The sequence below is a fragment of the Lissotriton vulgaris genome, chromosome 8 (assembly GCF_964263255.1).
Source record: "Lissotriton vulgaris chromosome 8, aLisVul1.2, whole genome shotgun sequence".
NCBI lineage: Eukaryota > Metazoa > Chordata > Amphibia > Caudata > Salamandridae > Lissotriton > Lissotriton vulgaris.
In genome coordinates, this window is record NC_141696.1 from 822645969 (window position 1) to 822669303 (window position 23335).

The following is a 23335-nucleotide window of genomic DNA, read 5'->3' on the forward strand; positions in this document are numbered from 1 at the left end:
GACTCTTACCCAGAAAAAAAGACAGACACTCAGGTGGAACAACAAAGCTGATGGAAGAACTGTTGCACAATCAGTGTTCTTTGTTTGGCAGAGGACAAGAAACAGGTCCCACAGTCCAGCCCGCCCCATCATTTATGGACGGGGTGGACAGCCAGAGAGTATGATGTTGTAGACTACAAAGTATGAGAAGAGCAGAAGTGGTGGGAATTGTTGGGATTGGTGAGGAAACAATGTTGATGAAGCAGAGTCTAGACAACTAATAGTTTATCAAGAAGTTTTTTGTGAGACAAGTCTTTAGGGTGGATCCAAAATACTTTCTAGAGGCATTTTGCATGATACTATGTTTGGTCATGGTCTCAATTTGTGAGGTGTAGGACACGTTATAGGAGGGAACTGACCCAGGCAAAACAGGTCTGGGAGAGCACTTTGTGAGACAATATGCACGAAGCATTGATAGCCAAGGTCAATAAATCCTTTTGGAGAATAGCCTCTGTAGGAGTCAATGGTCCCAAGACGAAACTGGAATACTGTGTCCAACCACAGCAGTGGGTAGCCCATTTTAGTAGGCTATATTTATGTAATAGTTCCTTGGGGCAGGATGGCAAAGCTCCATTGATTGTGTCCGAATTAAATAATAATAATAATAATAATAATAATAATAATAATAATGATATAGCCATTTCTAGAGCGCCTGGTTACACTAAAACATTGTGTCCCCGCGCTATAAATTGCTGTAAGACCCTAGAAGGCAGAAGACCGGAAGGAGGGGGAAAATTAAGCTAGAAACACTGTAGTTGACAGGGAAAAGATAGGTTTTAAGTTTTGAACGGAATCTTGTTTCTGAGGGCTCCATACGAAGATCTATGGGCAGTTTGTTCCAGTGTTTACTTGCCAAAAACCTAAAGGAACGGCCTCCCATCCTGGCCTTGCGAATGCGAGTGAGTTTAAACAGCATTGCTCCGGCCGATCTCAGGTTCCGGATGGGGCGATGGACGGTAAGGAGCTTTTGCAGGTATCTTGGGCCCTTTCCTTGGGCAATGCGGTGGGCAAAGCAAAGCGCTTTGAACTTAATATGCTCCCTGATGGGGAGCCAGTGAAGTCTTGACAGAGCCAACTTCCCAGATGCTCTGCGGGGCAGATTGAGAACCAGGCATGCAGCAGCGTTTTGTACACACTGCAGTTGGTGTAAGCCTTTCTTACTTAAACCTAAGAGCAGGGCATTACCGTAGTCAAGATGAGGTGTGATTAATGCGTGGATGAGGCTTCTCCTAGCGTTGATGGGAAGAAGGTAGAGGATTTTGCGAAGAGTTTTGAGTATGCTGTAGCATCTACCCGTGACTTTGCTGACCTGGTGTTTAAAAGAGAGATCAGCATCACGCATAACTCCGAGGTTCCTGACTGATTCCGATGGAGAAGGAATTGCGCCCAGTTCAGTTGGCCACCACTCAGGTTACCAGTCACAAAAGGATTTAACGATGACTAAAAGCTCCGTCTTGTCGCCATTAAGGCGTAGGCAGTTGTTATTCATCCAACCTGCTACTGACAGAAGGCAGTTGGAGAAATTGGTGGCATCTTCCTGATTGTGCGTGAGTTTAATCATGAGTTGGGTATCGTCAGCATACGTGACAATATCCACTCCGAAAGATTTCACAATGTGGGCCAGGGGTTCCATATAGAGATTGAACAAAGTAGGGCTCAAACTGGAGCCCTGTGTAACCCCATGTCTCAGCTTCCTGGGGGAGGATTTGAATGGAGGACAATGCATTTGAAAACTCCTGTTTTCAAGAAAATATTTAATCCATTCAAAGGCAGATCCTACCACTCTCATATCCGAGAGGCGAGACAGCAGCGTTGTGTGCAGCACGGTGTCAAAAGCTGCACTAAGATCTAGAAGTACCAACGCTGCTGTCTGCCCCTCATCCGCCATTTGCCTCAGACATTCTGTAGAGAAGAGAAGGGCTGACTCAGTAGAGTAACAGGCTCTGAACCCTGACTGTGTGGAGTGAAGGAGAGACTCATCTTCAAGATGTTTCATGAGTTGAATGTTGGCTATCTTCTCCACCACTTTCATACAGAAGGGGAGGAGGGAGATAGGGCAGAGATTCTGAAACTGGGAAATTTGCACATTGGGTTTCTTTTTTAATGGAATGACTTGGGCCATTTTCCATGCATCCAGCACATGGCACTCTTGGAAGGATAAAGTTATCATATGACCAATATGATCAATAGTGCTTTCTAAAATTCCCTTACAACGTTTCGGAGGGATGACGTCCATGGGTGAGCCGGACTGAATGCTATTAGCGATGCTAAGCAGGTCTTGTCTGTCAGGGACTTTAAAACACGACAGGCAAGGTTTATTGTCTGAAATATCCACTGTCGCACCATGATCAAACGGTGGATCAGTGCCACTCGTAAAGGTGGTGTGTATTTTTTCAACTTTGCTTACAAAGTAGTCTGCAATAGAGTCACATACCTCATTGGAGTAGATGTCCTGGGCCTCTAGTCTAGTGGTTACCGTAAGTTCTTTATATACCGAGAAGAGTTCTTTGGTGAGGTTGTCTGCCAGTTCTATTCTTTCCCTGAGATAATTGCCTTTAGTAGCTCTCAGGAGTTTATGATATTTTTTTTGTTCTGCTATGTAATTAAGCTTGCTTTCTGAATCATAGTTTTTTCTTCAGGAGCGTTCAAGCTTTTTACATTTCGCTTTGACCTCCTTGGAGAACCAAGGAGCGGTTTTAGTATTTCTTACGGGGGGTTTCAGTGTCCAAGGCGCTACTGTATCCAGAGCTTTAGACATCCAACTCTCATAGTCATGCCATGCTTTCAGAAGGGAGTCACCACGGGGAGGGGGTTCCTTTAGCAGGGCAAGATTAAAAGAATCTAGGCTAAAGTTTTTCCAATTTCTACGTTTGTGGGAGTTGGGCTTAGTATTCCTGATTTCCTGAGGAGTACCATTTACCACAAAGGGAATAATGTAATGGTCAGACCAAGTGATTCTAATCTGAGTGGAGACCTTAATACCATCCCAATTAGCAAAAACAGGGTCCAAGAGATGCCCTAATTGATGCGATGGGGACAATGATTGTAAGTTGAGCATTAGAGATTTCAGAGCTTCAACCACCGCCTGTGCCTCCCCACAGTCATGGTCTTCAAAATGGAGGTTTAAGTCACCCAAAACGAGTAATTTTTTATAACGGAGTGCAGGTTGAGTTATCAGTTCTGTCAGATGGTCACAGAACTGTGTGCCCCCCCCCCGGGAAGACGATATATGAGGAATCCATTGATGGTATTTTTAGGGCAAACTTTTATCGTGAAAAAACCACACTCACTGTTAGATAGGGTGGCTTTCTCTAAAGTACATTGTAAGTGCCCTTTATATATCAGCGCTAACCCCCCACCTCTCTGGCGAATTCTGTCAATTCTGAGCAGACTGTAGCCTGGGGGAATAGCTTCAAGGGTTTCGGGCGCCGATGTGTCATCTAACCATGTTTCAGTCAGAAAAAGGACGTCAGGGCCCTCCTCTGTGAGCAGATCATGTATCTCCTGTTTATGCTTTTTCATAGATCTGCAGTTGAGCAATGTCAGCTTTATTTTGGCTGTTTCTTGTTTTTCGATGTTCGGGGGGTGTGCAGTAAAGGCACAGATCTCACACTGTAGAGAAGGAGTGTCCGCTCGTAGGTTGTGGCGGCAGCTATCATTGAATGTGGGACACAGAGATAGTAGTTGTTGTTTGGTGTAGAGAATACTACCCCTATTTATACAGTCACTATCAGGGAGGGCAAGGGGTCCAGCCCCGAGCCTCGTCCGGTCACGGACGGGCGCAGACGGGCTGGACTCTGGCTTGACTCCGGCGCGCAGAAGGCGTATCCGCTGAGCGCATCCGCTGCGTGGAGTCATAGCCGAATGTTTATATAGTGGCAACTAGCCCTACCCAAAATGGCCGCCGCAGCTTCCCACAGCCCGGGACCCGAGGATATTGGCCCAAGAATCGGCCAGCACACGTAGGGAGATAAAAGTTAAAAATGTCCACACAAGGCAGAGTGCAGTGACAGGTATTTAAAAATGTAATTGAGTCCAGAACCAAAAAAAAAACGAAATTGCGAGCAAAATGCTCGGCTGGAGTCCTAGCATTAATGTGGTGAGGGGGGGAGCGGACACAAAGGGAAAATCACAGAAATAACTGCAGGAGAGTAAGAGTAAGCAACCACCCGGCTAAAGCCTCGGGGGTAATGAATCAGCAATCAAGGGACTGCCCTGTGACCTCTGTTTATGTAGTGGCGACTAGCCCTACCCAAAATGGCCGCCGCAGCTTCCTACAGCCCGGGACCCAAGGATATTGGCCCAAGAATCGGCCAGAACCCGTAGGGAGATAAAAGTTCAAAATGCCCACACAAGATTATCTAGAATTTGGACTTGGTGGAACCCTAGTAGTCATCAATTCTTTTCTTGTGTCTAGGGCCCGGGTCTGATAGGCTGCCTAGCAACCTGTATTAGGCTAACCCAGAAAGGTGGGTGCAATACATCAACCTTTTATATAATGCAATTCTTTATGGTATGGAGATCCCCTGATCCTGGAAAATAGATTATCCCAATCTTTAACAAGGGGCATCAGAGTAACCACAGGTATAACAGGCCCATTAGTTTGATCGACTCTCTTCAAAGGATATTCTATAAACAGGTGCTTGTTCACCTACAGGATTGGATCCAGAAGAATGAAGTGTTGTCAGACTTCCAAAAGGGTTGCCGAAGTAATGTCAGCACTAACGACCAGGTCTTGCAGTTGATCTGGATCTTTTGGAAAGCTGCAGTAATCAAAGGGGCAAACTGTATGTTGCCTTTGTTGATTTACGTACCGCCTTTGATTTGGTTGCTAGGGGTGAACTTTAGAGAGTCCTTGAAGTACTGGGCATTCCTGCAAACCTATTAGATATTCTAGTGCGGTTACACTCAGAAAATGTTGCCCAAGTTAGATGGGGAGAAAATGGGCAACTAACTGAGCCCATTTGGGTCAACTATGAAGTCAGGCAGGAGGGATGTGTTCTTGCTCCAACCTAATTTCACAGTACTTTAACAAGGTGGTGGATTACCTTAACATGGACGGTTGTGATGCGCCAAAAGTTGAAGGCAGGAGGGTACCTGCCCTCCTATATGCAGACGACACCTTCTAGGTTTCAAAGTCACCCCAGGAGCTACAACAGCTGTTAAATACCTTCAATGCTTTTTGTGTTGAGCGGGGTTTGAGCTAAAAAGCTCCATGACCAAGTTTATGATTTTCTGTCATGCTAAACCTAAGACCAACAAGAGAAACATGTATGTGGGTAACAGTTCCACTGATCTGGATTACAACTTTGACTATTTAGGTGTAAGACTATCCTCTAACCTAAATAGGGCCCCTCAACTTGATAAAAAAACACACACATTATTAATCCAGCAGACAGCAAACATTGTCAAGATTCATAGACAGCCAATATCCAGGAGGGTGGCACCAGCCATAGAAACCTATATTATTAAGGCCTTTGGGTGCTGTCATCTACAGGGCAGAGATGTTGGGGGTGGGGGTGCTAGTATCAGTACTTTGTTAAAGATTGAACACAAGTTCCTCAGATTCTTTTGGGGCATTACTAGGGAGATTGAGGTTGGAGAACCATTGGGTATCCCCAGAGTAGCTAGGCTAAAAGGAATTTATTGAGAGTTCACAGCTGCAGAAACTGACTGGGTGCGAGGGATCACTTGCAATGGAATTTAAAGATATTAAACCTTGCCCTCAGGTATAGCACCCTTCCAATAAAGGTTTTGCAGAAATGGGCAGTGGATGGTTTAGATGGTGATCTTTGTCTCATAAGTTAAGGAGGGCCAGAATTACTGATCCACATCTTATTTGTTTTGTCCACTTTACTACAGCCTATGTGCAAGTGGATAATTCCCGTATGCTGGAACATGGGTATTGGGCGTGATCTTCAAGCCTTTAGGATCCTTATTGATGATAGTAGTAGAGTAATGGTCTTCTCTGTAACTAAATACTTGATGCCAGTTTGGATCAGGCGATGTAAGTGTATTCAAGGTAATTGATTAACTGCTGCACTGGAGTATAAAGTTGAGTTGCCCCTGTAATCCAGCTCCCCAGTGGCTAAATAGAACAGAGATAATGATCTGGGTATTGCTTTATTTTCCGATTGACACTGATGAAGATATGCTGGAATAATAGCAAGTCTACTTTTTTTTAGCACAGAGACCATTTTATTTAAACTGCTGTTGCACTTTACTGATCCCTCTACAGCTTGCAAGAATGAATTGTCTGTTCCTTTTTCAGATGTGGTCCTTCTGGTAGAACTTGCTGCTACAATGAATGTTATTTCAATCTTTCATGGGATTGCCTGCCAGCTCACTTTGTTGTATTTTATGTGGGATTTATTCCCATTTTAATGTTGTATGTATTTTTCTGTAACACATTTATGAATGTTGTACTTTTAAACCTGGTGATCGAAATAAAGTTTATGATGATGAGTTTCTGTGTTTTAGGAACTTTGAAGTAAGAGAGTTGACTAAAAAACACGATCAAAAAAAATCTACAGAAATGTGAGTCTTCCAAGTGTGGACTACTTCATTTTAGTTTAATTTCCTACAATTTGCTAGGGGGATCCCGCATTTTTGGCAAAGTTAGATTTCTCCCTGAAACAGTATTTGAGTTGTACTTTCACAACACGCCTAACAGAAGAAAACATGTATTTCTTCAGCAGAGAATATACCTCAAATTCATAAACTGCTCTTTTCTTGCTTACATTCTAAATTTCCAGAACAAAAATTAGGACGTGAGCCCTGTAAACAAACACGTTTAACACCATTTTGCAGTGGCATCCATAACACTAGGCACTAACATACTATTTTAGTGACTTCCCTTTGTTAAAGCTTTTCAAATCATTGTTTTTTCAGCAGCTTTTTTCATGACATGAAAATATATCCTTCTTAACTTTTGGGTTTTTGCCCTTTTCAATTAGTTGGTATTTTTGCATAATTATGGTAGATTTCAATGCATTATTTTACCTCTATTTTCACTAGGCTGTTTTTCAGGTTTTCTCATCCAGGTTTGTGAGGCATGGTTCTGTTTACACGGTCTGCATTCAGATGGGTATTCTCAATTGGTCTGACACTCCAATGTGACACTGATGTTTACAGGCAGAGTGGAGGACTGGCGGTAGAACCCCAATAGAACAGAAAATTATGGTAGTGGCTACACTTCAAAAGAAGGGCTCATGGCACAAAGACCAAAATGCACTGCTATTTCATGACCATCAGACTCGACTAGCTCCAGAATAGGACAAAAAAATGGAGTGGATGGTGGTGGAGAGGGCTCCTTCATGACCCAGTCTACTAAAATGCAATGGAAGGGTTCAACCTGCCTCAAATACACCAATCTACAAGTTTTAAAGTAAAGCCCCAGAAACATATGCAGAACCACAAAGCTTCGAGGCAGAGGTCCTGACTCACAGGAGAAACTTTTCAGAGTAGATCCTGCGATTTTTGCTGAATAATGTAGGCCTGTACACTCTCTGAAAGCATATTCCTATACTCAAGGGCTCCAGTCTGCCTGGGGATAAAAGTTGTGCCACCAGCAGCTAGTTATTTCTGGATTCATGAGGGCACAGGCACACATTGAAGACACTGAAAAAGGTCTCAATAGGAAACACCCTGGAATTGTCAAACAAGAAGTTTGAGCTTGTGACAACACGAAAGGGTGACACTAGGCGTAAAACGTCACTATAGGCTATCAGGTAATAAATTAGATATGACTAATAATTGTTGCATAAAGACTAACTTGTTTTATGTAGTGCTTTCTGCAAGTCTTGCAATAATGGTTGTGGGGAAGAATGATTATACAAAGAAGAACATGGAATATAGATTTACAAAGCTTTTACAATGAACAATATATTTAAGTTTGCTTTCTCTTTAAGATAAATATAAAAAGGTGTTTTTCCCAAAATGGACCATATGCTCCCAATATTTGGTACATGGATTAACAGATTCACACCTCTACGTTTTCAACCACTGTCGTAATAATATGGTCATATTAGTGAGATCATCAGTCAGATGCACAAAACGGGACTAAACCTCTGCTGTCGCTTGCTCTAAAGAGGTAGTTTTAGGTGACACATATGTACATGCAGGCGATTTTGTAGCTTCAGAGAATGCAAATATTACATAAAGTGATACCCATTGTCTATAAACAAAAAATATTGTAAATGATGTATATGATTAAAATTACTCCCATCAAGATTTAACTCCAACTTGCAGAAGTAAGGGGCGAGGGGTAAAACATTCCAATTTAACATCTCATCTGGATCCTTGATTTAAGATTGCTTTGTTGTCGGTCATGATTTTAAATTAGTGTCCATTTCTGGTTAAGTTTTAGAGATGCAAAAGACTCTGAAACAAATTACAAAATGAAAAGCATAAGGCTTTGGTGTATTACAAAAATGTTTCAGTTGTGGACAACTCTATATCTTAAGCCCATATTTCACATGAGCCACTAAGAAACCATTGGATTTTAGAAGTGTCTGGTTACTAACTACATGGCTAGGTTTGGACTGGTGCTTGGGATATTAAGTACTTATTTCCTACCCAAGAACAAGGTACTTTTGTTTTTCCTTTACTCACATTTTTGGTAAGCGTCAGTAAAGAGGCCTGAAAGGTTTCTCTACATACAATCGGTAACAGAGATGATAAAATAATTTTAACTTTGAAGAGTATGGTTTTCTCTGCCAAAAATCTGTTACCAAAATCTGCACACAGGCGTGAAGATCACAGCTTTTTCTGACGTGCTACTTTGATCACAGTGGATATATAATAAAAGCGGCATACCAACAAATAGTTTTAGCAGTACTTGGACTGTGACTGCTATAGGAAAAGCAGTAGGCTCACTGTAGAACAAGATTCATTAGATTTTGCCCACAAATAGACTCGATTTACCCTGCAAGTTCCATAAAAGCTATTAATCCCCAATGCCCACATGTTGAATCCTTTGGCAGAGTTACAACTAACATTAGGGGTCTTGAGGCATTTAAAGGCAAGGCTATCAGAAAAGTTTCTAACTTATGCTGAAACACGTGTTCACTGTTCCTTGTCAAGTTGCAGACAACTCCATGGCAGCGCTTATTGAAGCACCCTCTGGAAGGTTGAGGTTAATTTTGCACTTTCAAAAGTGAGTGGTGGGTCTAAGCAACATGAAGCATCTAAGCAACATCTTGTGTAGTGAGTCCAAATGTAAAGCAAGCATCAGTGAGTCACTCAGTGTTTGCAGGTACTGACAGAGTGAAATTTGCGGTTGGTCTTCAATTAAGCAGTTTATCACAGAAACAAATACATTTGCAGAACTGTGACTTCGGAACTGTAAGGCGGGCTTAAGTCACCAGCCGAATCAGGATTCCACGAAGTGCATTAATCCCTCATGTGATATTTCCGTATCAGAAGTAAATCCGGCAGAATTTGGCTCTGGAAAACAGCCAGGAATGTGGGAACCATATGCATTGGTACAGATTTCATCTGTAATTTTATATTCATCAGGGGACAGCTTGTAATGGAACGGTAATGTTGCAACCGGCTATTTCTACACCTTGCAGTATCAGTAGCTGCAGGTGCTGTCCTACCACATCGGAAATGTCATGACCCTGGGACTGAGGGCCTAATATTACACATCGTTTAGAAGTATGTGTGTTGAACATTATTGTATCTGGTGGTTTGTACTTAGTATCAGTGACTGTTTCTTTCAATGTTAGAACCTAATGTTGTCAATAGATGGCTTTAAAAACGTAAACTGGCTAGTCACTAGAGGTCAAAGGCCATGTGATGTTACTTCTTGTAACATGCATGAGGATGAAAGATTGCTGATATTGGTGAAATGAGATGACTGCATTTGAACCTGTTCTAACTTCTATAGAATACTTCAAGTCTGGGCCTAGTGAAAACACAGGGCAACAAACATGGGATTCAGCTCAGAAAAAATCAACTGCTCATTAAGTGTAGCTCCTATCGGAGAAGAAAATGAAAGTAAATACCGCCTTACCATCGTATGTCAAATTCATGCCGCCAAACACGAGGGGGCCGATAAACTGTGCCCGGATGGCGCCTTCAAGGTACACGAAGATGGTGGGTAGGTTCCGGTCAGGGTAATTGGGAATGCAGGTGGTAGAAATAGCTTTGACGAACTTGACTGCTGGGAACTTCCTCGCCAGTCTGCTCAAATGCTGGTTTATGAGGGCGCAGAGGGGGATTCTGATGGAACCAAAAATGCAATGGTAAACACACCACCCAGGTAAAATCGAATGTGCACAATGCACGTAACATTATGAATAGGATGGCAATAGGCTGGTTATGTTGTTACAATTACAAAATTGTGCTTTCTTTGATGCTTCTCCATCTATCAGGGGCCATGCTGGTTTCTTCGACCCCCACTACCTCAGTAACTGACTCACCAGATGCAATCCCTCCTTCATATATTCTAATCTTTCCCAAGAATACACTTGGCTCACCCCACAGAGCACCGTGAAATGAAAGCAGCGGTTCTAGCTGACGCTCGGACCTTGTACAACCACAAGGCTTTTCCATTAACCCAACTGTAAAAGTCATAGACTGGCAACCGCTGCCTGCAGCAAAGCAGTTTTGTAGGGTTGTAGATAGAGGAGTTTTTTTTTCACAACAAATTTTAATGATTGATCAGGTAAAAGCAGGTATACCGTTCTCCACAATCAGGAGGTCACTGCAATTTATCAACACATATATATCATTGTAGCCCAATCAATAAAAGAAACATTTCGCCCAACCCCCCCACCTCCCACAGCCACCCAGTAACCTCACTACCCACCCCTTATCCCTCCCTAGCCCTGTACACGCGAACATGCTAAGCCTCCTGTAAGTGCTATCCGTATGCCAGGCGCCATGCGTCACTCTAGGCCTGGCGTTCATCACCCTAATCCAGATCGTCGTCAGGTTCTGCTGGGGGATCTAGATTCAAACCTCTGTAATCTGCCCACCGTTTCCAGATTTTATAATGTTTTTGGGGGCAACCTCTGGCCTCGAACACTGGGCGCTCCAACCCCATAAAATAATCCAGTCCTGCCTTCCACGCACTCAGTGGGGGGGCTCGCTCATTCTTCCACGCTCGTGCCAAGTCCCGCTTGGCCACCACTAGGCCCAAAAGCAAGAGATGACGTTTGTAAATGTTTCCACCTACCCCCTCTAACACATGAAGGAGACCCAGACAATGAGTGCGGGGGAGATCCCAGCCCAGCACTTCCGACAAATAACTCCATACACCATTCCAGAACCTTGTCAAGCCAGCACACGACCACATACTATGTATCAGGGAACCTATCTCAGCTCTACAACGCAGGCACTCAGGGGACCCGATCAGGCCCGCTCTCCACAGTCTCTCTCGTGTATAGTAGGCCCTGTGTAAATATTTAAATTGGATTAGTCTGAGTCGTACTGCAATAGCCGCCCCACGTGGGGACTCTAGTGCCTCCCTCCAGTCATCTTCATCCAGGGGCCCTACGTCCTTTTCCCAGGCGTCCTTCAGTGGGAGCAGGGAGGAGGAACAGTGAGTGACCAGCGTCTGATAGATGCGGGACACCTTTTTTTCCCCCGAGATCGCCCATGAAAACCTTAGCTTCCACTGGGCTGAACTCCGGCAGCGACTCCAACCCAATTAAGCTAGGCGCCAATGCGTGACGAAATTGTAGATATCTGAAGAATTGAGTTTTGAGCATGCGGAACTCGTCCCGCAGGTCCTGAAATGACTTAAGCATCACACCGGACATAACGTCTCCAAGCGAGGAAATCCCTATAGAGTCCCATCCGCCAAACCCCGTCAGCGAGGCCAGCGCGGGGAGTCGTCCATTCTGCCACAATGGGGTCTCTGCCATCAACCTTCCCCACCAGCCCATCTGACGAAGTGCTTGTCTCCAAACTGCAAATACCACTTGCGTGGCTGACGGCAGCCGCCTCCTGAGCCCAGCCGAGTACAGGATGGTATGTACCGTGTTATTTCCCATCAGTGAGCGCTCCAGAGCATATGCCGGGTCACCTCCATCTCCATACCACCATTCGTTTAAGACCAACAGATGAGAGGCCTGGTAGTATGAGAGGATGTCCGATGTGGCTAGGCCACCACAATACGTGGATATAAAGCACGTGCGCAGCGCCACTCTAGCGGCACCCCCTGCCCACAAGAAGCGGCCCAAGACGGAATTGACCTGCCGGAACCATCGGGGTGCGATTGGGTGCGGATGGTTCTGCAATTGATAGAGGAGGTGCGGAAGGGCGACCATTTTAAAGATCGCCGACCTGCCATAGATGGTAAGGGGCATTCGAGACCATGTTTTAAAGTCCGTTTGGACCCTCTCCCACACCGGCAGCACGTTACGCTCCCACGAGACCGTCGCGGACTCGGACAAGAACACTCCAAGGTACAATATGCCCCCGGCCGCCGCTCGCAAGGCTGCCGCCCATGAGCCCGCTCCCGCCCCGTCACCCAGCACCCACAGGGTGGACTTACGCGGGTTAAGGTAAAGGCCCGATACTTCACCAAAGATACGCATTATCTCCAACACTCGGGGGCCCGATATATTTAGGTCAGTGAGGAAAAAGAGGACGTCGTCCGCATAGAGGGCGATTCTATCGGTAAGGCCCCCCTCCCATACAAAACCCCGCAGCTGCGCATCAATGCTCACCCAAGAGGCGAGAGGCTTCATGATCAATGCAAATAAATATGGGGACAGCGGGCAACCCTGACGGGTCCCCTGGCCGATGGCAAACCTCTGCGAGATCGCTCCAGAGACACGCACAGACGCCGTGATGTCAGTATATAAAAGTTTGATATAGGAGATAAACACCAGGCCTAAATTAAGATGAGGCAGGAGCGCGAACAAGTAGGTCCAACTCACCGAGTCGAAGGCCCTGTCTATATCTGCCAAGAGCAGGGCCACCCGCTCTCCCGTGGCCCTCATCGCGTCTACGGCTGTCTGCGCCCGGCGAATATTGTGTCGCGTCGCTCTGCGTGGCATAAAGCCCGCCTGATCTGGGTGAACTAGATCGGCTACATACGGGAGGAGACGGTTCGCCAACGCCTTGGCCAACAGTTTAGCCTCAATAGAGGAGTTTTTTAAACAGCTAAGTAGAGATTTAAAGGAAAGGAAATATTTCATAGGGGTTAAGGCCAATTGCTATGTAGACTGCAGGGTGTTTCAATCACAGTTTCCCACAAAGAATGTCTGGTTAACTCAGAAGGTGAAGCAACTACAAGTCATGCTTGGGTATGTCTACAGGTCTACTTTATTTTCTGTAATTTTAAGGTCAATAAAATGAGGTTTGTCTCCACTTAAAGTTTGGCTTTTATGCGGTCTACTCTCCAATTCAATTGATTCAAAGGTCCTTCATTCTTTGAATCACTTCTCCCACCTGATGTCCAAACAAATAGCTTCCCCATAAAAGCAAATCAAGAACCTTTTGCTAAGTCTCTGACCACAACCCTGTCAGCCGGAGGATAAACTATGTGGGTGCAGGGCACGGAACTCCTATCACCAGGGACTTGGACCAAGGACATCAAACCCCCTGCAGCACTAATCCTTTGTTTGCAGTGTGAAATGCCACAGCATGGATTTGAGCAAGAGGCCACTAAGGCAAACGTTTTAGCTAGGTGTACAAATTATTCAAACTTGCGCTCAGTTTGCATTACTGATAGTGTCTCAACATAAAAAACTACATGTAGATGAGGACAAAATATAATATTTTGAGACCACGAAAAAGGCTCCCATTATGCTCTTTAATTATATACAAACACATGCAGAATCCTTAAATCATAACTGGTGATTGTTTACTTTCAAAATAAAATTTGACCCAAGGCGGAGCTTGCTGGCGTCCATGCAAGACGTGTGAGAGCTGAGCTCCTCGCCTGAGCCCCTTTAATATTCGTCAAATTGATCCTTTTTGGCGCCTCACTGTCCTCAGCGAGGGCGGATTTTGCTTCTACGACCCCTAGGGCTGCTGGGGGCACCTTTCCTGATCGAAATCGGTGGTGGCATCGATCAGCGGATCGGCGGAGTTTGGAGTTGCGGACCAGGCCGCAATCCGCGGACTATCCTTGGGGGCTGCCCGCCCTACGTAACACTACGTGCGGCGTGAGGTTGCTGTGTGGCACCGATCTGCCGGACTGCCTTCTACCCTGTGCTGATTCTGGACCAATCCTCGCCAGTGCTGGCTCACTGTTACCCCTCTGCCTCGTGTGTGTTTGCTGCAACTCCTGGGTGGAGACCTGGGGCTCCCCGGAGTGGCCTACGGACCGGACCGCGGGAAGTTGCGCCCTACGGCTGCCGGTTGGCGGGCTCCGCCGCTGCTCTGATCGGCCTGAGGACTGGAGAGACACTGGTGTTGGGCTGTGTGCTTTGGTGTGTACTGGCGTTTCTCGACACCCTGCGGTGTGACCTGCACCGAGTCTGGAGTTTGGATTTCTCCCCCTGGACTAGTCTGTGCCACGCGGCTCGCGGCCGCCATCTTTGACCTCCATTCCTTGCGGCGCACCGGACTGCTTCGCGGAGTTCGCTCCCCCCGGCTCTCCCCCTACATCGAGCCGCCTCTTGCTCCTTGCTTGGCACATATTCTGTGAGCTCTGCCATGGGGAAAGGGGACAGAAATCAGCCGAAGCTCACGTTTGAGCAACGGAGGCCGAAGGGCGCGGAGGGTGCTCCTCCGGAAACATCATCACAGGCGGCGGAAGGCTCGCTCTGTGCGGACATTCGTGAAATGCTCGGCGCCATGGAGAAAGGCTTGCAGGACAGCATGTCAGCGATCGGCTCGAAAATCGACGCCTTGTCATTCCGTATGGACAGGATGTCCGAGAGGGTGGACAAACATGCGGAACGTTTGGACATGGCGGAGCGTAGGCTGACGGAGGCGGCCCAAACGGAGTGGGATAAGGACCGTAAGCAATTCGGCCGCCTCCTCCAAGTCATACAGGACAAGACGGAGGACCTGGAAGCGCGTTCACGGTGCTCCAACGTCCGCATAACGGGGGTTGCGGAATCCACCAACACCGGAAAGATGGAACTGTTCGTCGAGAAGTTGCTTCACAAGCTCCTAGGGGAGGACGTCTTCTCCCCCATGTTTATTGTTGAGAGGGCCCATCGCACCCTCGGTCCCAAACCGCAGCCTGGCCTCCCTCCGAGACCAATCATTGCAAAACTTTTGAACTACAGGGACCGCGACCTGGCCCTCCGTCTGGCGAGGGAGAAGGGGGACTTGCAGTTTGAAGGAATGAACATCTCCCTCTATCCTGACTTCACTGCTAGGGTGCAGGAGGAGCGGAAGCGATTCGCCCCCTACAAGAAACAGATGAGAGACATGGGGCTCGACTACGCCATGCTATACCCGGCGAGACTCTGGATCAATAAACAAGGACATTCGCATTTTTTCACCGACCCGGCTGATCTGAAAAAAATCGCTTAAGGAATGGGCCAAAGAACAGCGCAACAGCCCGAGGGATCAGCGTACGGAGGATGAGGAAGCTGTATCTTTGGAGGGTCAGGGCTGACCTGTCCCTGGCTGTGTAGCTTGGCTTGGCTACTTCACCGCGACTGTATGTATTGCATTCCAGTTCTCGATGTGTCTCTCCTTGGCCACCATAACATTTTGGTTGTGACTCCTGAACTGCCTGGCTCGTGGTGGTGCCACGACTTGGGGCTCGACCTTTTGTTGCTTCCCTTCTGTTATCGGGGGGGTGCTCCCGGTGGCACGTGGGGACTGTTTATTCACCACTCTGCTTGTTCTGCTGCTGGGGCTTACGTGGGGTGCCGAACGCACTGGGGGTGGGGCTGGGAGCAACGACTGTATCTGGCCCTTGTTGGAGAGTATTGTGGTCTGGCCAGAACCTCTGCCCCTGCGCTTTCGGCTTTCCGACCCTCTAGGGGGTCCTGGGTTTGTAGTGGGGTGTTTCGGGTGGGCTCAGGGTGGGTAGTGCTATGCTCTGTCTGACCGGGTTGGGGTTGGTCGGCTGTGGGTGGGTGGTTGTTAGCTGTGTTTGTGTATTGCTGCTACCATGCTGTTTGGGGTTCAGGGTTCGTCGGGTGGGGGGTTTGTTTTTGCCGACTACTGCACTGTGTCTGCCACACTATCTGCTCTGCGACATTTTACTTTCTAAACTGCCATGTCGACTGCTGAATCACTGAGTGCGGAGAGCTCCCTGGGCTCTCTGCGATTGCTGTCCTGGAACGTGAGGGGGCTTAACGATTTCCGCAAACTCAGGAAGGTCTTAGCCTATTTGCAACGCCATCACATTGACCTTGCTTTACTGCAGGAAACACATCTGCCGCTTTCCAGCCCTATGTTGCAAGTGAGGGGCCTTGGCCCCGCTTGTGTCGCTGCGGGGTTCACAACACATGCTAGGGGGGTGCTCATATGGGCTAATCCCAAATCCCGACTGTCGCTGACCCGGGTGGCGGTAGACCCGGAAGGGAGGTTTGTGGTTGCACGTTGTGTTGGAAAGGATCATGATCTCCTGCTGGTGAATGTGTATGGCCCCAACTACGATACCCCGGAGTTCTATTCTTCGCTTGCTGACAGCTGCAGGCAGTTTGTGGGCTCTAGAATGCTGTGGGGGGGGGGATTTTAACTTGGTGCTGAACCCGGACCTTGACAGATCTGCGGGCCCCCCTAGGTCCCCTGCAGCTTCCGCGTCCCTCCTTTTGTCGGAATGTGTGAAACTTGATTTACTTGATGTGTGGCGGCATAGGCACTCGGGCGGGGTGGGTACACTCACTACTCAGCCTATCACAACATTCATACACGCATAGATTATTGGTTTGTTTCCCGCTCTTTGCTAGATATGGTTAAGGGTTGCACAGTTCTCCCGCGCACGCTGTCTGATCACTCGCCCTTGCTCTTGTTGCTGGTGGCTCCTCCCAGGAGGATTCCCCCCTTCACGTGGAGGTTCCCCCCGTACTCCCTCTTGGATGAGGTTTTCAGAGGGGAACTCGCCGAAGACATAGAGGCCTATTTCGCAACCAATGTGGGCTCCGTGGACAGCGTACAAGTTCTCTGGGACGCATTTAAGGTTTACATAAGAGGAATGACTATGGCGAAGCATTCTGGGGTGCTCAAAGCTATCAGGAGACGCCTGCAGTTGCTCGAGACGCAGCTCGCTGATCTGGATAGTCAGGCGGTGAACTCGGGGGACGCAGCTGATACGGTCAAACTTAAGTCCTTGCTAGACGAATTTCAGGAGGAAGCGGACAGGGAAATTAAACACATGGGCAAATACGCGACGGCGCGCGTGTATGGGGAACGGGAGCGGCCTGGTGCACTCCTAGCTAAACTTATGCGCAACAGTAGGCCCCCATTGGTTATCGAGGAGTTGGTGACAGCTGCTGGGGCAGTGGTTACGGAGGAGCAGGATATCTTGGCGGAATTTCATGCCTACTACACTGCCCTCTACTCCTCGAGGGATGCACACCTCGAGGACGAAATCGACGACTATTTGAGTTACATTCAACTGCCCTTCCTGGCCGACTGGCAGAGGGAGTTCCTTATGGCCCCCATTCAGAAGGAGGAGGTAACGGAAGCGCTGGGGGGCATGAGATCTGGTAGCGCTCCTGGAGCGGATGGTCTCACGGTGTCCTTCTACAAGGCCTTTCAGGAACAACTGGTCCCGTACTTGATGCTCCTGTTCGATGACATTTGCCAACAGGGCAGCATGTCGAAATCCATGAGAGAGGCGTTGCTTATTACCATCCCGAAACCTGGCAAACCCCTTAATCAGTGTGGCTCCTACCGACCGCTGTCGCTGATAAATGTGGACGCGAAACTGTATGCTAAGGTGCTTGCGACTCGTTTGGCGTTGCTGGTCCCGGACCTAGTTGCTCCGGAGCAGGCTGGGTTTGTTCCCTCACGCAATCTCACTTATAATATCCGCACGGTCCTAGGCACGATCCAGCATGTCAAACACGAAAACAAAGCTGTGGCCATCTTCTTGGACATGGAGAAGGCCTTCGATTCTGTCGAGTGGTCGTTCATGCTGAGGGTCCTTCGTAAGTTCGGCCTAGGGGAACCGTTTCTACAAATGTTGGGAGCCCTATACTACAAACCTACTGCGAGGCTAAAGATAGGTAACCTGGTCACTGCTCCCATTGAGATTGGGAGGGGCACGCGTCAGGGTTGCCCCCTCTCTCCGTTGCTGTATGCCATGGTAGCGGAACCTCTCGCCTGCGCTATACGAGAGTACCATCGGTTTGAAGGGATAAACTTTCCGACGTACCAGATCGGTATCTCAACATATGCGGATGACACTCTGCTATATGTCCGGGACCCGGAGACTAACCTCTCTGCGGTTCTGCGGGAGGTGGTGAGGTTCGGGGCTCTTTCGGGCCTCCGCGTCAACTGGAATAAGTCAGTGGCGTTGCCCCTGACGCCGGTGACGCTCCCTTTCGACTCGGAGTACCCCCTGCAATGGACCACGGACTCTATCCGCTACTTAGGGATACGCATTTATACGGACCCGGAGGTCCTGATACGCGAGAATTATGGAGTTGCCTACTCCAAACTGGTGGATGATGTCGAAGTATGGTCCAGGCTCCCGCTTTCCCTTATGGGCAGGATTGCACTCATGAAAATGATGGTGCTCCCCAGGTTCCTTTTCCTATTCGTGAATATACCAGTAGTCCTTTCCAAAGCCTTTTTCCGGCAACTTACCCAGACACTTGTCCGCCTGGCGTGGGGGGGCAAACAGCCGCGGGTGCAGTGGCAGACGCTCACCCTTCCGTACGAACAGGGAGGCCTTGGGGCTCCAGACCTGGAGCGATACTATAGGCTTGCTCAGGGTGCACATCTACATACGTGGATTCATGGGGATCCAGGTATCCCTCATGTGAAACTGGAGCGACTCTTCGCAGACCCCGTCCCGCTTCCGGCGACAGTATGTTATCCACCTGATAGAAGGGTCGGCAATCTGGACTCCATAGCTGCCACGAATCATGCTTGGCACGCACTGATTGGCTCCCGTGAGTGCACGCTGCTATATTCACCTTTGCTCCGTGTAGAATGGGCGGCCTGGTTGGCTCCACTGACGGAGAAGGGCGTCCTGAAGGCGCTACGTGACCTAGGCATTGTTACCATGGGAGATCTCTTCTCAAAGGGCACTCTGAAAACGTTGCAGCAGGTCCTTCAATCCTGTCCCGGGGCAACGCTGCTTCATAGTTTTCAATACCACAGGGTTCGTAGAGCGGCCCTCGCCGTTTTAGGCCCGGACCTAGCTGAACCGCCGGAAATGCCGGAACTCACCTATGTCATCAAAACCCCCTCATCTCGCAAACTGATCACAGCTCTTAGGTCACTGGGTGATAGACAACGGCAATATCCCCCCTCCAAGGCCCGCCTGGCCTGGCAGGCTGACCTCCAATCTCCCATCTCAGACGACATGTGGCGTTATTGTGCGACTAATACTAGGAAAATCTCGCTCAACGGTAGGCACCGCCTGGTGCATTTTAAATTCCTACAGCGTGTCTACTACACGCCCGAGAGGTTGCACAGGTATGGCCTTAGGGAGTCGGCGGAGTGTGAGCGATGCCACTTTCACACAGCAGACTTTCTCCATATGGCCTGGACTTGTCCTGCCATACATAAGTACTGGGTAGAGGTCTTTGCGGACCTCAGCGCTATCCTTGGTGAGGCGATCTTGCCTAACCCGGCGCTCGCCTTACTCGGTTTTTCAAAACCTCTTCCTGTGGCTATGCGGCGACTTGCGGACATGGCATTACTGACAGCAAAGCGGCTGATAGCTCTGTGCTGGATGAGGGGGCCAGTCCCTACTAAAAAACGATGGGAAACAGACTTGCTTTACTGTTGCACGCAATCGGAGGTGTATAGTGACCTCCTACCTCCGATGAGTAGACCCAAAAACTTTTGGGGTTTGTTTAGGGCGTTTCAAAGTTCGAAAGAGGATGGTGAGTCGGATCCAGAGAGTGTGGAGCTGGATGTGCTACAGGAGGAGGGGGCTGCGTCAGCTATGGATGAGGAGTGTGTCAGTTGAAGGCCTTAATGTTGTGACAGTGTGGTGAGTCGTGCCTGATTTTTGTGGTGTTTTGTGTTGGGGGTTGCTTGTGACGGCTGTTCTGGTTTGTGGCGACCGCTGTCCCCTTCCCAGAGCGTTATCCCGCCCTAGTGGGCATTTGCTTATCTCCCTTAGCCCAGCTGAGGGGTCCAGGGTTGTGGTGCAGAGTGGGAGGTGGGTGGTGGACACGGATTTAGGTAGTCTGGCTTGTTCTTCTTTCGGGGTGGGTGGGTTTGTTACTGTCTGGGGGGTCTCCTCCCCTTTATACACCTTTCCCTGGGTCCCCGTTGGTGATGCCCTCGACTCTGGGTATACACGCAGTACTTCCCGGGTGGCTATTTCGATCCCGCCAATCTGGCACGCCTAGCTGCACCTGGATCGGATTTTGTTGGCGTTGTAGGGTGTGCGTCCTGCTTATATGTTGTGATCATCCACATGTAGCTGCTATGAACTATTGCCTCTGCACACTTGTTCCACACCTGCAGTTTCGCCGCCAGGGCCTCGGGCTGTTGGTCTTTACGGCTGTGTAACTTACCTTTACCCAGGGATTGGAGGGTGACCTTTTTGATGCCGCCGGCATCCGGGTTGTAGGCGATGCTGGCTGTGTATGTGACTTGAAGGTGTAATAAAGTATACATTTAATAAAAAAATAAAATTTGACCCAAAAAATTGCAACCTGAAAAATATCTGGCGAAATTGTTTTATAAATATAGATATTAATTCTCTGAGGCATCATTTAGAAAAAGTCTGGTATATATATATATATATATATATATATATATATATATATATATATAGACGAAAGTATGTCTGTCTGTGTGTTTGTCCTTTATGCATTACTACACCATTCATCCGATCGCCATGAAACTTTGGGAAGTTGTTGAGTACACTGCCACAAAGGTTTCTGTCAAAACAATTTTTTTTAATTCGGCCCCCCAGGGCCCTCATAATCTTTTGAATACTGAAATAGACAGCAAATTTGCGAGCATCGTCGACAGTTATGACCCCCAAACGGAAATCGATTGGTCAATCTACATTAGAAGCACGAAAGAAAAAAGCATTACGAGCTTCAGAAACAGTTGAGCAACGGGAAGCAAGATTAGAAGCTGTTTGAATACAAACTGCTCAAGCCCGTAATTCTCAAACGAACGAGCAACGAGAATCAATATTGGAAGGCGATTGAGTACGCACTGCTCAAGCCCGTTCTTCTCAAACGAACAAGCAACGAGAATCAAGATTGGAAACAGATCGATTACACACTGCTCAAGCCCGCTCGAATTAAACACGAGAGCAGCCAGAATCAAGATTGGAAAACGATCAATTACGCACAGCTCAAGCCCGCTCAAATAAAACAGGAGAGCAACCAGAATCAAGATTGGAAGCCAATCGAGGATGTACTGCTCAAGCCACACTTAGAAATGTTTTCAAAAATAAAATAAATATGTTTCAATAACAATGACACAATGTAAATTTAGTGTTATCATAACGAGTTCCTTGAATTTCCTTTCTTCTGAGATCGCAGCAACGTGCGATGGGTAAGCTAGTGATCTTATATAATTCTTTGTGTTGCCTACGATATACTGTTATGATTCTGATAGTGCTACTTGATAAAGATGGTTCAACAGGACTAGTATGACATAAAAAATAATAATAATGGAGACGCAGTATAAAATAATAAACAGCAACATTAAAATAAATGTGGGGCCCAATTATTATATAAATGCACATGGAGCAACTGCCAATATATGCCCTAGCATTGGAGCAGACTTAAAGCTTTCAGGAATACAAGAGTTTACAGGAATAGGCCTCGAAACTACAATCCCAGCAAACATTTGTGAATTCAATTTTGCACTGGGCACATATGCTCATGTGAAAATCTGCCTGCTAATTGCAAAATCACTTCCCTACATCCAATTTATATCCCCCCCCCCCGCCCCACTCTTGAAAATACTTTGACCTCGACCCTAGACAAGAGTTAATTTCCAACTTTTAGCTGTGAGGGGAGAGAGAGATAAATTGGTGAATACCCTTAAAGATACAAGTTGGTGGCTATGCACAGACTCAAAAGGTATTCTAGGTTTGGAAGGACTGCTTTCTGCCTATGTCTAGCTCATGTTTGTAGATTTGCAGAAATGTGGCAAAGTTGGAGCTATCAACCTAACTTGAGTGAATGAACCACTCAACCCCTGCGCACTGTTGCTACTGGTGGATTGATCACACCAGATACATCATCATTATAAATTTTAATCCTAATTTCAAGAAACTTAAATATTCACATATAACATTTCACCATTCTTATTCAGGAATATGATTTTTAATCATCAGTTCATTTTAAGTAAATCTCAACATATATTAAAAAATAAACAGATAGTCCAGTGCTCAGAGCTAATCAAAACACGGAATGGACTGAATTCCATGAAGGAGTGGATCCAACCAGATCCCTCCTGCAAAGAGAGATATTTTGGATCAGGTTCCTAGGGACACAGGAACCAAAAGGTTTAAATGAAAAAATAGATTACACATGTTTTCTGTAATCAGTATACTGTATGCCAGGCAAGGTACATGTAGAGGGTTTGGCAAGCCTCTCTTTAGCATGAGTACTTCAAGTATAAAATACACCATATAGGATCTATGTATTTCAGAGAGTTGCGTGAAATGTAATAATGCACTGCTATTGTTTATTTTATTGTGCACAGAATTAACTTTTTTATGTCCATTCCGTGTTTTGATTAGCTCTGAGCACTGGACTATCTGTTTATTTTTTACTTTGTCACTTTTTCTCCTATATTTCGTTAGCCCGGTTGTTTACTGGTCCGGAGGTCTTTTCCACATTTAGTGATAGGATAGGAGGGAGTCAGTATGATGTTCCGACCGATCCAAAATGGCGTCACCGATTGATTCTGTTAAGTCCGTCTTTACTGTTGTGAGCCGAGTACTGAGTAGGACGCTTTTAACCCGGAAGGTCCGGTGTTTACATTGAATCGGCTGGAAGTAGACGGAGGAGTTGGTGATCAGCCTCGTGGTAGGTAGTGGCGTTTTAGGAACTATTATTTTGGATTTGTAAATTAGAAAGTCAAGGCTAAGGACGGTTTTTTATTATATTTATAGGTGGTAAATATTTACAGAGACGGAAACGCGGTGGTTTCCACTTTAGAGAATCGAGGTAAGAGAATGCTTCGTTTTGCGTTTTTCATGGTCATTGGAAGCCGGTATACGAGTGCAAGCAGTTGTTTACAGCTAGGTACTTTC

The 23335-nt window shown here is 47.1% G+C and overlaps 1 protein-coding gene across 1 annotated transcript in view; it reads right to left on the reverse strand.

Annotated features, from left to right (window-relative positions):
• The window catches only part of PDCL3 (phosducin like 3), a 91327-nt gene that overhangs the window by 31858 nt on the left and 36134 nt on the right, over positions 1-23335 (reverse strand). Inside the window, exon 5 of the mRNA XM_086934720.1 lies at positions 10058-10266. Within this exon, the coding sequence (XP_086790846.1) occupies positions 10058-10266 (209 nt within the window). The remainder of the gene's footprint in view (positions 1-10057; positions 10267-23335) is intronic.